The 15,782-nt window shown below is 49.9% G+C and overlaps 1 protein-coding gene across 1 annotated transcript in view; it reads right to left on the bottom strand.

Moving 5' to 3' along the window:
• Nucleotides 1-12,824: 12,824 nt before the first annotated feature.
• LOC149326439 (uncharacterized) overlaps nt 12,825-15,782 on the bottom strand; it is a 448,784-nt gene continuing 445,826 nt past the window's right edge. The window contains exon 2 of the mRNA XM_089565066.1: nt 12,825-13,456. Coding sequence (XP_089421192.1) covers nt 13,407-13,456 — 50 coding nt within the window. The 3' untranslated portion in view covers nt 12,825-13,406. The remainder of the gene's footprint in view (nt 13,457-15,782) is intronic.

Raw genomic sequence — 15,782 nt, forward strand, 5'->3', positions numbered from 1 at the left:
GAAATGTTATGGTTTTTACTACGCGGGGGAGTAAGAACGTTCCAAAACTTTGGGGGGTTGGTGCGGAGGATGCTCAGTAGGTCTAGATGATAAAACTTTTTCTTAGAACTTTTTAAAAGCTTATTGTAATCCCTCGGAGCAGTAAAATATTTTTCCCATTTAAGAGCAGAATTTGATATTTTGGCAGCGCGGAAAAGGCGTTTTTTCTTTTGCGATAGTTTTTTCAAAGGATTGGAAAACCAAGGTTTGCCTGCGTCACCACGAATGGAAACGAGTGGTACATAGGTATGAATTAGAGATAAAAGTGTGTGTTTGAAAGCCATCCAGTTTTCGTTTACTGATCTACTGTTAGCAGATTCGCGAAAGGAAAGGTAGAACAGTTCCAACTCTTCGTTGATGCGGGTGAAATCAGCACTGTTAAAGTCGCGTATGTGTTTAATGGATGGTTGACGAACAGGTGCTTGAATGGATAGGTTGAATAACAGCATTTTATGATCACTCAGACCATCGACACACGACATAAAATCTATTAATTCTGCATCCGTGACAAAAACTAGATCAAGTGTGTTGAAATAACGAGTAGGTGTACTGACTGTTTGAATAAAGTTAAACAGAAGTATTCGATCAAGAAACGCTTTAGACAGACGGGAGGATCCAGTTAAGTTGGCCCAGTTAATATCGGGAAAATTGAAATCGCCGCAAAGTATACAATTAGCGCGGGGAAAGCGACAATTCAATTCGATCAGGACTGAATGCAATTCGTTAGTAAAAGAAATGTCACAATCAGGCGCGCGATAACAAGCAATCAGTATGTATGTGGTTCCAGAAAATGAAAAGTTAACACACAGGATTTCTTGACGGCAGCTAATATCAATAGTGAAGGAAGGCGTGCAGGACTTAATGAAGACGAGAACGCCGCCACCCTTTCGACCGAGCCTATCGCGCCTGTGAATGGTGAATGCTGTAATGTTATCAAGTAGTTCGTCGTTCCGAATGTCAGCTGTCAACCAAGTCTCTGTCAATACCGCGATATCGGTGCTGTTATCGTCTAGAATAGCTTTTATGGATTCCTTCTTGGGCATGAAACTACGTACGTTGGCAAGCAAGGTAGGCATGGCTCGACATTGAAAAACTGTCGCAGGTGTTACAAGTGGCTGCCATGGCGGCAAGAACGGGCGCCGGTACGTTCGCGATGACTGCTATGCTTTAACTTCTTGCACCGTTTCAGATTCATCATCGTAAATGTACTGTTTGCTGCCAATAATAAGTTTGTCGAAGCGCATCTTGAAGGTTGAGTTGCTCTGCTGGCCGTACGCGAAGAGTTTCCCTCGAGCTAATCTAACACGTGCAGATTGCTTGAACTTTAATATCGCCTTCATATGATAGAGCGGAATATCTGTTGTGCAGCAACATTCTGGATTACTCTACTTTCCTTCTTACCACTAACTCGTTAATGGGCTTTCGCTTCATTGATTTCTTCTGTTTTCTCTTCAGGTCTATGCTAATTCTGGACCTTACCATACTGTGATCGCTACAACGCACCTTTCCGAGCACCACCACGACCTCTGCGATGCCAGGGTGAGAGCACAGTGTAAAATATATTTCATTTTTATTCGACCATAGCGGCTCTTCCGCATCCACTTCCTGTTCTTTCTTTTGCAGGAAGAAGGCATTGATGATCAGTAAGAGTTGATTGTCCACTCTACGGCTACGCCAGTTGAAATCCTCTCTTAAGATCTCGTGGGGGGAAACTGGGTTGATGATAATTGTTGTAGGATTCTTGACGTCTCGCAGATTCGAATTGCTCAATCACATTGCTAGATGACACTTTTGGAGAGGTTAACTTTTTATAACAATTAAAAGCACAAAGGAAGATACAAGCAAGGAGAAAAGATATTTGCACTTGACTGGCTCGACGTGACGAAACCAGCCCTCGGTCCTGCCGAAACAGCTGGTTTTAAAACCTATGTCCCCGCCCTCGGTGGGGAGATTAACCAATCAGGTACTGTATAAAACTCCACCCAATAACTTATTGGGGAAAGGAAAACATCACCAGTCAGCAATTTGGAAAGGATAACATAACCAATCAATGATTGGGGAAAGAAGGTAACTCATCGCGACACCGTACACATATGTACACTTTCTACGATCACGATTTCGGATAATTGTGCTTTCCTGCTGCGAGCTTCGCGAATACTCACTTTCCCAACGTCCGGCTGGCCCAAGTTCGAGGAAAGCAACTTCAACCCATCTGTTCCGCATCGTCGCTCTTCATGCCTGCAGCTAGCGTGGCAATATCCTGTTGACCGCGATTCAAGCTGTCAAAGCACGCTGCTGCAGACATGGCACAAAAGTCACGCACTGTGACGCGGGTCCGCCTCGCCGCAAGCACGTGCACACAGGATGCGACTAAATGAATTTGTCCCTGTCGGGAGTTTGACCTTTCCCGTAATCCTCCGCTATACGGCGCACCCCGTATCCCGCTGGGTTGAACTCACCCCCTTCTGTGCGGTTGTGCAGAGGGCCCAAGAAAGAACGTAATCATCATTCCACTAACGCGAACCCGATGCGGCAAACGATGTACAGCACGGCGAACTTCACTGTAAGTTATTTCTATCAGTGAACTCTACTAATAACTTTTCCAGGATATTCCTGGAGGCTATGTCATAGTAGCCTACCCCATAGTTTCTGGCCCCAGCTTCTTGCCAACCTTCGCACTAAAGTCACCCATTAGTACAGTGTACTGTGATTTTAAGGCGACAGCCTTTAATGCCTCATACTGTCGTGACCAAGGAATGTTAGCAAATGTGTCCGCATTTCGGCGTCAGCACTTAAAAAAAAAACTTCTGAGTCTAGGAATCGAACCAGGGCATTTGGCATTTCAAGTGGAGACGCTACCTATCCGCCACGAAGGCTTTTTTTTTCTTCAACATGGTATTTATCACACTGATGTAATGTTCTATGTACATGAACTATATACATGCCATTATGAAAACAGTGTTAAACAATACATATTGAAAAGACCATGCACTAGAAAAGGGGCAATGCAGAGCACATCACTATTAGGGAGTGCCACTCCGGTTCGTACTCAGTCTGGGCATACACGTCTCTTAGATGAACAACCATTCGACTGAAGTTATCGTTTGTAGACACAGCAGGTTCACAGTGTCTGTCCATCATGCGGGTTTTCCAGAGGCTGTGCAGTCCAATCAGAAAGAACATGTCCAGGGGTTCATCAACAAATGGCAGCGCAGTGAGATAGCGAACAGAATGTGGAGTCAGATGAATTCTTTTTTTAAATGTGCGTTGCAGGATATCCCAGAAGAGTACTGCATCTTTGCAACTGATGAAACAGTGCTCAATTGTTTCTGGTTCATCACAAAGGCGGCAATTAACGATAGACACAAAAATGCCCTTTTTCTCTAACCATGTTCTAACGGGCAACGTACCGGTGTGTAACTTCAAGAAAAAGGTCTTTTTACACGGCGAGACTGGCATCTTAAGTACTCTTTTGAGTACGTCATGCCCCGGTAAACCAATATACAGAGGCGGTACATGGGCGGAGGGAAGAGCATACTAATCATACAATTATACAACTTTTTCCTCGACACTAAAAAAAGGAACTCAGTAGAAAAACGAACAAGTAGGAAACGGACAGCCAAATACACCTCTTGCATTATGCCCCACAAACACGGATGGTCACAAACATTGGAAGACACAATGAGGTTGGGTAAAACATGAACTAAATTTGTTTGCAGGAATAAACGTACTATTGGGTGTGTATTGTCACGGAAAAACATGAAACGTGACACTATCTGTCGGACATACAGGTGAACTAGACCAAGGCCGCCAGCGCTTACAGGCCAAAAAAGGTTATCACGCCTCATGGATTCAAAAGACGAATCCCACACAAAAGTAGCGAAAACCCTGTGAAAACGCTGGATAGGAAGTCTTGCGCAATGAATAATTTGCAGTACATAATATATTGTTACGCGGCGGCCAGCCGAAGAATGAGACGTGGTGAACCATGGCTATGAGATGATTTAATGGCCGCTGGCCTAGCACGGGCGCTCCGTCCCGCGCCACTGCCAGCTTCGTCTTCGTCACACTACCCGGGGCCTCCGAGCGATCGTCCCGATCGGTGACGAACAGACGGCGAAATGGCGATGGTCTTGAGTGAAGGATCGAACAATATGTAGAAGATGGTGCAGTGCTGGTCGCCACGATGAGAAAGATGAGAGAATGAGTCCTGGTCCACGAAGCATCCGGGCCGTAGGGTGCCAGGAGCTGACGGCCGAGGTCTCTGGACGCACCGAACGGCAGAGGCAGGGGGACGGTGTCTTCACGTTTGGGTCAGTGGGGTCTTGGGTCGGTGGGGTCTTGGGTCTTGGGTCTTGGGTCGTCGTGTAGTGTGGTCCGGGCGGGGGACGGGGCTGGGGTGAGCGTCGAGGTCGGTTCAGGTCGGGCGGGCTGGGGCACGTCCGTGCGGCGCTGACCAGGTACTCACGGCCGACGTCCACGGCAGGCCCAGAACGCCGAAGCTCCGTGACCAGGATGGCGATGAAGGGACCCCAGCACCTCACACCAAATGTTACGCGGCGGAAGGCCGAAGATTGAGACGTGGTGAACCATGGCTATGAGATGATTTAATGGCCGCTGGCCTAGCACGGGCGCTCCGTCCCGCGCCACTGCCAGCTTCGTCTTCGTCACAATATTTTAGTGGCGAGAAACTGATTACAGGCGGTCGCCCTGCCAAAAATTGAGAGGCCATGGGGGCAAACGTTTGAGCATAGCGCTGAAGAGTTGACACGCGGTCTTTCCAATAATGTGCGCTATGCTTATAGGCACTCAAAGGGACGCCAAGGTACTTTGGTGGCCTGCATGTCCATGTTATACCAGCATATTCAGCAGGTGTCGAACCCCAGCTACCAAACCAAAGACCGCAACTCTTAGAGCGATTAATCCGACTTCCTGACACCCAACCAAAGTCCTCCGTTAAACGAATAACATCATCGATGCTTGGCTTATCAATACAAAAAAAAAACGCAAGGTCATCTGCATAAGCCAATACCTTCAGTTCGTGGCCCATTATTCGGAAACCATTGACAGCTCTACTGTTTATAACACTTATGCAAAGTGGCTCAAAGTATAATGCGAACAGGAGCGGAGAGAGTGGGCACCCTTGTTTCACCGAAGACTGAATTGGAACTGGTTGCGAGAGACAGCCATTAACAATCAAGCGCGTGGTACAGGATTTGTAACAAAGGCGTACGCCAGTAGAAAGTATCGAACCGAGATTGACGTGATTTAAAAGTGCAAAAAGAAATGAATGGCACACACGATGAAATGCCTTTGTCAGGTCAATTTGCAGCATTGCTACTTGTTCTTGAGCGTCACTGGAATACTGCAACACCGTACGCGCTACATGGAGGTTAGACTGTATTGATCGTCCCTGCAAGCCACATGTTTGATGAGGCCCAATAAAAGTAGACATTGCAAGCTGCAGCCGATTTGACAGTACCTTAGCAAAAATCTTATATTCTACATTAGAAAGCGTGATTGGTCTGTAACCATCTACAAATCGAAGTTTTTCCTTATCCTCGGTTTTTGGTATAAAGACAATATGACTTTTCGTAAATGACTGAGGCAGAAATTCAACATCAATACTTGTCTCAAAAATTTGGAGCAGGACAGGGGCTAGAACGGATTTAAATGCCTTGTAAAATTCTCCTGAGATGCCGTCCGGCACCGGGGTTTTCGAAAGCGGCAATTGATCAATTGCATCTTGCAATTCACCCAAGCTTAAAGAGCCACTTATTGCCTTGCACTCATCCTCACTGAGTGCGTTAATCATGGACACCAATCGCGCTATATGATTATCATCAGCAGTGCTAGATGTGGCAGCAAACAGAGAGCTATAGCGGTTTTCAAACTCGGTAACTATGACATCTGTACTTGTGACCAGGGCACCACCACAGTAGAGCTCAGAAATTCGCTTGGCAGCCACGTGGCGACGCTCATCTAGCAAGGCCTGTCTAGTAGGCTCCTCAGAGTGCAGAGCACGGTTGCTGCGGGATCGTACACGGGCCGCACGATAGCGTTCTTCCTCAAACTTCTGAAGGTTGCACTTAACAGCACCAATTTCCTCTGTGTACAAACCAGGAGCCTCAAATTCAAGCGCATGCAGATTATAAAGACTCTGAAGTAACCGTTTCTCCTCACCATGCTTAAGATAAGACTTCACGGAGCCGATCTCAATAGCTATGCTACGAAATTCTAGCTTAAACATCTCCCAAGCTGCAAATAATGGGACATCCATGACCAAGCAAGATTCCAAAGCTGTCATCACTCGCTGCTGAAAATGCTCAACATTTAGAAGCTCGGAAATAAGCTTCTACAGTTCCCACTGCGGCTGAAATTTGGGACGGGCGCATTCTCCAATCCGCGCAATGACCATAGCATGATCTGAGAAACAGGCTTGACATCACATGAAATGTGCCGTTTAAGGAGATCTACGGAAATGTAAATGCAAACAAGGCGCAAATGTTAGGCTCCTCTAATCTATGTGAAGGCAGATGACAAGGCTCAGGGTTTGGGTATGAATAAAGGCGCGTCTAGTGAATGCATGGGCTTCCTAAATAAAATAAAAACCTAAAGAATGAAAAATAAAACAAACATAAATATACAGTAAAAATAAAAATAAAACACACAAAACCAAAAATAATATATGAGAACCAAAAAAAAACAAAGTGCGCCAGAAAACCGTTTCCCCTTGTAGCCGATCACACGTGATCACACCGATCACACGTGGTGTTAAACTGCAACACACGCTCGTTGTTGAGCTCTGTTCGAGTGGCATATACAACACACTGTTGCTCAGTGCATACCGCATCATCGTCATCACCAAAAAATTCAGGGGCCACTTTGACTGTCTAAAGTGCGTAGAGGCGAAAGCGTTTTCCGAACCACTTTGACTGCTTCTGTGGCACTGGTGGCGTCACATATAATTAAGTAGTAATTAGTAAGTGAAGACATATCACTAATTAATGGTTAATTACTGATCAATGCCTGAATACTAATTAACTGCTAATTAATGACGCTTAAGCTTCGCCTTTAGGAGTGGAACGCGACAGCGTGTTGTAGCGCTGCCACGGAGTCCACGGAACGCCACCACCCGTTCGGCGCGATGCCTTGCCCTTTGAACTCAAAGGAAATGGCGCAGTAATTCTCTGTCAGCTCGGTGGACACCTGAACCGCACCGTAGAGGAAGGGAGGAAGTGGGAGTGAAAGAAGACAAAGAGGGCCCGTAATGAAGGGAATGAAAATTGTATTTTAGGAAAGGAAATTACGCAGTAACTGTCTCACATATCTCGGTGAACACCCGTCAAAATTCAGGGGGCACTTTTTTGACCTAAAGTGTGGTCACTGATGTGTGGTTCGGATGTTGCGCTTCGCCTCTAGGAGTGAACGCGACAGCGTCTTGCAACGCTGCTGGGTGTCCGTAGAACGCCATCGCCCATTCGGTTCTACGCCTCGCTCGTCGGTAAATTGGTTTTTGAGGAAAGGAAATGTATCTGTCTCTCATATCTCGGTGGACACAACCTCTCCGGAAGGGAAGGGAGGAGGAGAGAGTGAGCGAAGACACCGTATTCACTAGACGCGCCTTTGTTCATTCCAAACCATCGAGCCGGCATGGCGGAGTGGATAGCATGCTCGTCTCGCACGCCGAAGACCGGGGTTCGATTCCCGAGCTGGACCAATTTCCTACTCCGTTTTATTTATTTGTATGGTCTGACTACTAAAGTTAATTAGGCTAATTGGGTAATTAAGCAGTTAACTAAGCTCAGTCACACTTACTTGGAGCGTCACTATACGATCCCTTCAATTGGTTCCATGGTTACTAGGCAAAGTACAATTGGCCCCGTTTGAAATTCGCGCACTATGACGTCACGGCCATTTCGACCAATTGAAAAGCGTGACATTTTCTGTCGACAACTGCTACTTACAACGATGAGGCATTAAAGGCTGTCGCCTTAAATACTATGCGGTTTCGAAAAGAACTGGGAGATATGTGAGGAGATACCAGCTGCGTGTTGTGTTCTCCGTCATTCAGTTTCGATTTGTGTACAAAACGGCCGCCATCTGAAAATCTTCCTGAATTACATCTTCTGGCTATTAATGTTAAAAATATTCAGCAATAAAAGCATCCCAAACAGAGGACCTTTGTCTTTTTTCCAAAAGAGTGTGCTGAAAATAAAGAAACTTTTGGAACTGTAAACTCCTACACATGCGTCTAAAGGGTGCGTCTAGAGGGGACCTGAGTATATTTCAAGATCAAAACTTTACAAAGCCGTGCTCAAACTTTGCTTTATTTATTATCCTTATCGTCTTTAAAATGTTTAGTTTGCTTTACTTAACGCAGGTATTTACGGTGACAATCAGCTTTTCGCTTTGCCAGCGCATGTTTTTTTTTAATTTTACAGGTGCAAACGGATTTTTAAACTAATAATCGTTCCTTTTAAAAGCTAGAGCATACAAAGGAGGCATCTATGACGCAGGATAAAGAAAAAATACCTTGCAAACGTTGGCACGCAACTAAGGGCTTAAAACTGAAGACTTGAGTGCTCTCAATCTGCAACCAACAGCTTGCGATGCTGCAGTCTGCGACGCTTCAAATATTTTTTACTGACAGCTGGCAGTAGCTCGTATGCAAAAAAAAATATTGGAGGCGCAGGAATTTCCTCAGTTTCGGTGGATGCTTCAGCCCAGGGTTTCGATAAATAAGCAGCAGCTAGGAAAAAATGTCAGAGACAAGCGCTCTTGTTGCTGAGTAAGGCTCCTGCGACCACCTATTTTTATTACATCCTGGCATTGGAATTTACAAAAACATTGCAGCACAAACTTCTATGGATGGTCTAAGTTTTGGTGCGCTGCGGACCAAGTAGTATTAAAAATAATCATTGAATTAGACACGAGGAAGGATAGAACTACGTGTTGTTAGTAGTAGTAGTAGAAGACGTTTATTCGGCCAAAATTTACAGGCCGAGCATATCGACCGCCTGGGCGACCAGAAGTCGCTGTTCTTCCTCCCCTTCAGCGCCAAGCCAGTCGAGCCAGGTGGTGATGGATAAAGAAGGTGGGGGGTTGGAACCCGACTGCTGAGCAGCCGGGCAATAGAAGAGGCAATGGGCAAGGTCCGCATAGATACAGGGGCAGTTGGGACAGGAAGGATCCGATCGATAGCGATAGAGAAAGAGGCGAGACGGGGTGATGATTGCATTCATTTGAACGTGCCGAAGAAGGCGAGCCTCCGACACTGTGAGTGATGGATGACGGGGAGGGTAAAGGCGTTTGTCGAGGCGGAGCTCGAGGTAGACTTCTTTTATGGTGCGGCGAAGGGTGAGTCTCCCACCGTCCTCCGAGGGCTTGGGCCAGGGGATCAACGGTGCCCGGAAAAGTGTGTCACGGGCGAGCTGATGAGCCAGCTCATTGCCGTCAATCCCTGAATGCCCAGGGACCTAGCGGAGGAAAACGATGGAAGGCTGCAAAGCAGAGACCGCTCGTTCGACCTCCTGTTGAAGAGAAGGGGTTAGGGTGCGTTTCTGTATGTGGTGTATAGCGGCTTGTGAGTATGAATAGATTGTGTACTCTTGAAGAGAGGGAAGGAGGGCAAATGACTGGAGGGCATGCGCAATGGCGAGGACCTCGAGGGACAATGCATCCGGAGGGCGTAGAAACGGCCCGCTGGTGTGAGTTGCAGGAGCGGGGAGGTGGGGGTGGTACAGGGCGTAGCCGCGGGAACCTCGAGGAGCCACGAAGGAGGCATCCGTGTAAGCTACACCCTGGGTATCAAAGAGAGGGGAATGGTGCTGTGCGGCCGCATGACGACGGCCGGCGTGCAGAACGGGGGACATGTTGGACGGAAGGGAGAGGATCCGAAGATTGGGAGCCGGGGTGGGAATAGGAGAGGTAAACGGGGCGCAGGGAATGGGCGAGATACCCGCTTGAGTCAGTAACCACTGACCCTGACGGGTAAGGGAAAGCCGGGCAATCTGCGAGTCATGATGGAGAGAGAGCAGAGAACGGAGAGGATGAAAAAGGCCTGTTGCAAAGATCTTTGCAGTAGAGGTAGTGATAGGGAGGTTGAGAGCTGCCTTGTAGAGGCCCACAAGGGCAGTCTCAAGAGCGTTAAGTTGAGTCTGATTGAAGGAAACGTAGGGTGCAAAGTACAAGACCTTGTTGAGGGCCAGCGCGTGGGCAACTCGGCACGCATGAGCCTTGTGGAGACCTGAGCGCCGAGTGACCACGCGCCGCAGGTGGTGAGTTACGGAGTGGCAGGTGGTGACAGCACGGTGGAGGGCTTGCACGTTCTTGGCTGCATCGCCGCGGTGGCTGAGTGGTTATGGTGCTCGGCTGCTGACCCGAAAGATGCGGGTTCGATCCCGGCCGCGGCGGTTGAATTTCTTTGGAGGAGAAATTCTAGAGGCCCGTGTACTGTGCGATGCCAGTGCACGTTAAAGAACCCCAGGTGGTCGAAATTTCCGGCGCCCTCCACTACGGCGTCTCTCATAGCCTTAGTCGCTTTGGGACGTTAAACCCCATAAACCAAACCAAACCAATCTTGGCTGCATGCAAAGGAAAGCCAAGAACTTTGCACTGCGTGACGACAGGAATGGGAGAGCCAGAAAAGTGGAGAGAGACGAATTGGTTGTGTGTGCGCTGGTATGAGGAATGGTTGAGGAGAAGGAGCTCGGATTTTTCAGGAGCAGGAGAGAGGCCAGCAGTGGTGAGAAAGGAGTCGATGAGATCTAGGCCACGTTGCAGGGTGTCCTGTACGTGACCGGGAGAGCCAGACGACCACCAGAGAGTGATGTCATCGGCGTAAAATATATGATGCAGTTCGGAAATTTCAGCTAGCTGGGAGGCGAGAGGGGCCATAGCAAGATTGAAAAGGGTAAGAGAGAGAACAGCACCTTGAGGAGTGCCTCGGGTGAGGTTGTGGGGGTCGGACAGATAGGTGTCGACTCGAAAGCGAGCGACACGTTTAGAGAGGAATGAGCGGATATAACAGTACATGCGGGAGCCACAGTCTAGGGAGGAGAGTTGGGAAAGGATGTGTTCGTGGCAAACACCGTCGAAGGCCTTGCTAACATCGACGGTCACAAGTGCGTGAATTTGAGTGGGGGTAGGTGACAGAAACGTGTGCTGGAGAACTAGAAACATGTCCTGTGCACAGACGTGGCGTCGGAAGCCGATGAGAGAATGAGGGAAGAACTCCCTCGTCTCGAGAAAATTAGAGAGGCGAGTCAGGGCCATTCGCTCAAGGGTCTTACCAACACATGATGTCAGGGAGATTGGGCGGAGGTTAGAGGGAGAGGGAGGCTTGCCCGGCTTTGGAATCATAGAAATGAGGGAGGAGGTCCAGGAGCTGGGCAGGCAGCCGCTGTCCCATGTATCATTGTAGGTTTTAAGGAGGGATTCTTTGGCGCAGTCAGGAAGGTTGCGAAGTGTGGTTTATGTAATGGCATCGTCACCGGGAGCAGAGCGTGTAGCATTAGCAGCCAGAGCCGATTCGAGCTCCCGGAGACTGAAGGGTCCAGATCGGGGTTAGGTCCACCGCAGTACACCGGGTAGGAGGGTGCCAGAGGGGGCGGGAGATAGAGAGAGGCGAGCTGATCAAAAACATCGGAGGGAGTTCTTTGAGTGAGGGCTTTAGCTAGAGTGGGAGCAAGGGCAGGCTTAGTGCCAAGGAGGGATTTGAACAGAGACCATGTGGATCGCGAGTGCAATGCAGAGTCAAGACGGTCACAAAGAGCACTCCAACGAGAGTGCTCGAGTGAGGCGCAGTGGGCGACGATCTCGGCCCGCAGAGCAGTGATCCGGGAAGAAAGTTGGGCATTGTGGGGTTGGCAGCGGAAGGAGCGTTGAAGACGTTTACGGCGACGCCATAAACGGAGTAGGTGATGATCTGGGTCTGGGACTGGGTGACAAGAGCGAACACGACGGCTACTGGACGTGAGCGCTGCAGTGATGCGCGACGTCCAGTCGTCGTAGGATTGAAAGGAGTCAGAGGAGAGATTAGCGCGGAAGGCGTGCCAGTCAGTATGAGTGACCGGATGACTTCGAGGGATGTGGGAAAGAGAGGTGGAAATGTGGACAAGATAGTGGTCACTGAGAAGAGTTTCGGCTGTCACTTGCCAGTGAAATGAAAGTGAACCCCGAGAGAAATTGAGATCGGGTGTCGTGGGACGCTGTGAGGCAGTGCCCGCTCGAGTAGGGGAGCCAGGAGTATTGAGAAGGGTGAGGTGGCGTTCCTGGGCCAGACAGTGGAGGAGGTGGCCGGGTTTGAGGGTTTGAGGGTAGCCCCAGAGTGTGTGAGGGGCATTAAAGTCACCACCAAAGAGGAGATGGGAGTTAGAAGGAAGAGAGTGAAGGAACTTGCCCAGGGCGCAAAATAAAGAGGAGGTAACAGGGGGGTTGTAGAAAGACAAAAGGGCGAGTGAGACGCAGGAAGAAGGGTGGTAATAGACCACACCAACTAAATATTTAAGAAGGACGGAGGGGATGTCAAGTGGCTCCACGAGCACGTCGCTACGTACATAAATAGACGCAAGTGGTGTGGCCGTAACGGCATGGTAGGCGCGGTAGCCTGGGACAGTGCGGGCCGTCCGGGTCTCCTGGAGAAGGAGAAAATGGGGCAGGGAGGGGCGGGCGAGTAGATACTGGTGGAGGGGGGTCTTATTATGGCACAGATTTCGGCAGTTCCACTGCACAACCTCGAGGTCCTTGCCAAAAGCCGTGAGGGTACGCGTTCCTTCTTTTTGGCCGGGGGCCGTGACTCATGCAGGGATTGGAGCGTAGAAGTGAAGGATTCTAATTGTTTGGATTGTGCTTGGAGGGTGGTAAGAATCTGCAGAACCGATGTCTCTAGCTGAACCAAGCGAGTGTGGTGTGCCTGTGTGGTGGTTTCGAGATCAGCCAAAGGGGCGACCTGGGCGGTGGAGGAGGGAGTGGTGAGTGTGGCAAGGTGCTCATTTAGCTTGGTAACCTGGGAGGTAAGAGAGGAGGTGGTTGTCTGGAGGGTTTGGGTCAAGGCGTGGATCTGTTGTTGTAGGTCGTGGGAAATTCGCTGTTGCTCTCCCTGCTGGCTTTCCAGCATAGCGAGCCGGAGGTCGAAGGAGCGGCTCTCGTCAGTCAGGGATGGAGAGGGTGGTGCAGTGGAAGAGACGCTGGAAAGGGACGCTGGAACCGAGGAGCCTTTAACTTTGGCGGCGTAGGAGCCTGGTGGTGACGTGACCGGAGCTGACGGAGGTTCATGATTAGAGGAGGAGGAGGAGGGGGTGGGTTGCGTGGCCCGGCGCAAAGCTAGGCGTCGTAGGTACGCAGCTTTGGCACACTCGCGTTGTTTACCGAGGAGAAAGGGGCAAGTGGGGTCGAGGGAGGAGTGGGTGTTTACCTGGCAATGAACGCACCAGGGCTGGGCACATACAGAGAATTCCGTTTTTATGTGCGGGAATTTAAAAAAATTCCTGTGAGCAAACTACTGGCCTAATCGAGAGCAAACTTCGCTCACGGGGTAGCATATTATGGTCTACGTTATTTGTGATGTAATTAAACGTCGGTACTTGCCTGCATTTCCTGAAATTAAGAAGAAACTGCTGTCAACTGCGGGTAAAGCTGTCGCAGACGAGAGCTATACGCGAGCCGAGCAGCTGGTTTGACAGGTCGCGCCATCTGCCGGAAGACGAGGCAAACGACGTCCCGGCTCGTCTGCTCGTCGAATGTCGCCTTCCGGCAGATGGCGCGCCCTGTCAAACCAGCTGCTCGGCTCGCGTATAGCTCTCGTCTGCGACAGCTTTACCCGCAGTTGACAGCAGTTTCTTCTTAATTTCAGGAAATGCAGGCAAGTACCGACGTTTAATTATATCTCAAATAACGTAGACCATAATATGCTACCCCGTGAGCGAAGTTTGCTCTCGATTAGGCCAGTAGTTTGCGCACAGGAATTTTTTAAATTCCCGCACATAAAAACGGAATTCTCTGTACATGAGCGGAAGGGTCGGCGGGTGGAGGAGCAGCACAGCGACGGCACTTTGCCGGAACGCTGTGCTGTGGACACTGGTGGGCGCGGTGTCCAAGAGCGAGACAACGGGTGCAGGTGGGAGGCTTAGGCTTATGGGGACGGCACCGGAAGGCAACGCGTTTGAAATACACAAAGTGGGGGATTACGGTTCCAGCGAAAGTTATGAGCACCGACTGAGTGGTGCCCATCATACGAGCAGCAAGAATATCGGTTTTGAATGATTCGATATCATGCATGAGGTCATCAGGGGTGAAGTGGCCACCGACGTTATGGATGACGCCGAGGCATGAGATGGGAGGATTAGGGGCATATGTTTTAATGGTGATAGGCTTACCGTGAAGCTGAAGATGCGTGATAGAAAGCAGGAGGTGGGCGGTAAGAGGGGAATGAGTTTTTAAAAAGACGAGGGTTTGGGCTGGCTTGGCCTGAAGGGTAATCTCCGCACTGCTCTCGGAGGACAGTTGTGCAGCGGAGACGACTGCGGCGAGGACGTCGTAGAGCGGTATCTTGGGGTTGAGGGTGCCAGGGGGAAGCTGGATGCCAACTGTGATGAGCTCGGTGCGGGGCCGGGTGGCGGAGGCAGGCTTACGGCAGGCACCGATGGTGGTCCAGCCGACCTCAGGGGCCGGAATGAGATGGCCGTCGACCGGGGACGCCGTAAGGTCCATATCTGCTGTGTCGTCAGCCTGAGCCGTAGTCTGCGACGCATGTACCAAGGCGCTGGACTTGCTGTCAGCGGGAAGTGTGGTCCGAGTAGGTGCGGCGGCACTGGCGGCGGCGACGAACGCAGTCGACTGCGATGCGTCTGTGGGCCCGAAGCTCTTGGCTTCCCTTAATGCGTGGAGTTGGCCAGCAGTGGACGCCGCGGCGGTGACGAACGCTGCCGGCTGCGTTGCGGCTGTCGATTCGGAGCTCCCAGCGTCGGTGAACGCGACGGGAATGGGCGCGGTGGTGTGGCCGGTGTTGAACGCAGCCGGTTGAGACATGGCTGTAAGCGTGGTTGGAGTAGGCCCCGCGGCGGCCGCGTCGGAAGTTGACACCGACGAGGTATGGGTGGGTCTCGGCTTCAGGGGCTTGTTGAGACGCTGCATGCCAGAGGTGCAGGCGCGGCGCGTTAGGGTTAATGAGGCGCCGCGCCGCAGCAGATTTTTGGAGGCGCTTGGAGCGCCAGCTCGACAGCGGGCCGTGATGCGAATGGCGTCCTCGTGGTGCGGATGTCTTCCTGACGCGATGGAGTGTAAGGGCAGGGGCGGGCAAGGCCCTGGACCAGGCCAGGGGCAGGTGAAAAACGGAGCACGATAGTCAGCCAGCTAACCAGGGCGGCGCCACCGTGTTGTTATTTACGTTTTTAATCAACACGCCTTGCCCTTTCTAAACTATATTAAGCTGCGTATGCATCTGCGTTGCTAGTTTCAAAACATGGGTGGAATTTTATGCTTTTGTTCACCCTAGGATGATAGAAAAAATAATTGATATTTATACTCTTTATGCGAGTTTTTGTTACTTTTATATCCCTATGTACCTGGAATTGAAAGTGTTTTTCTCGTACAAGCTTTTGCAGCTCCGCATACAATTCAACAGCATTGAAGTTGCTTGAAAAAAAAAAAAAGCCTGTCGTCATTAAGCGAGAGATAGCTTTGAGGCACAAACGATTGTTCGATGGGGAACAGATATAATCAGCTGCTGTATACTAAAATTT

The sequence above is a fragment of the Amblyomma mixtum genome, chromosome 10 (genome assembly GCF_055824585.1).
Source record: "Amblyomma mixtum isolate Tamu chromosome 10, ASM5582458v1, whole genome shotgun sequence".
NCBI classification, from domain to species: domain Eukaryota; kingdom Metazoa; phylum Arthropoda; class Arachnida; order Ixodida; family Ixodidae; genus Amblyomma; species Amblyomma mixtum.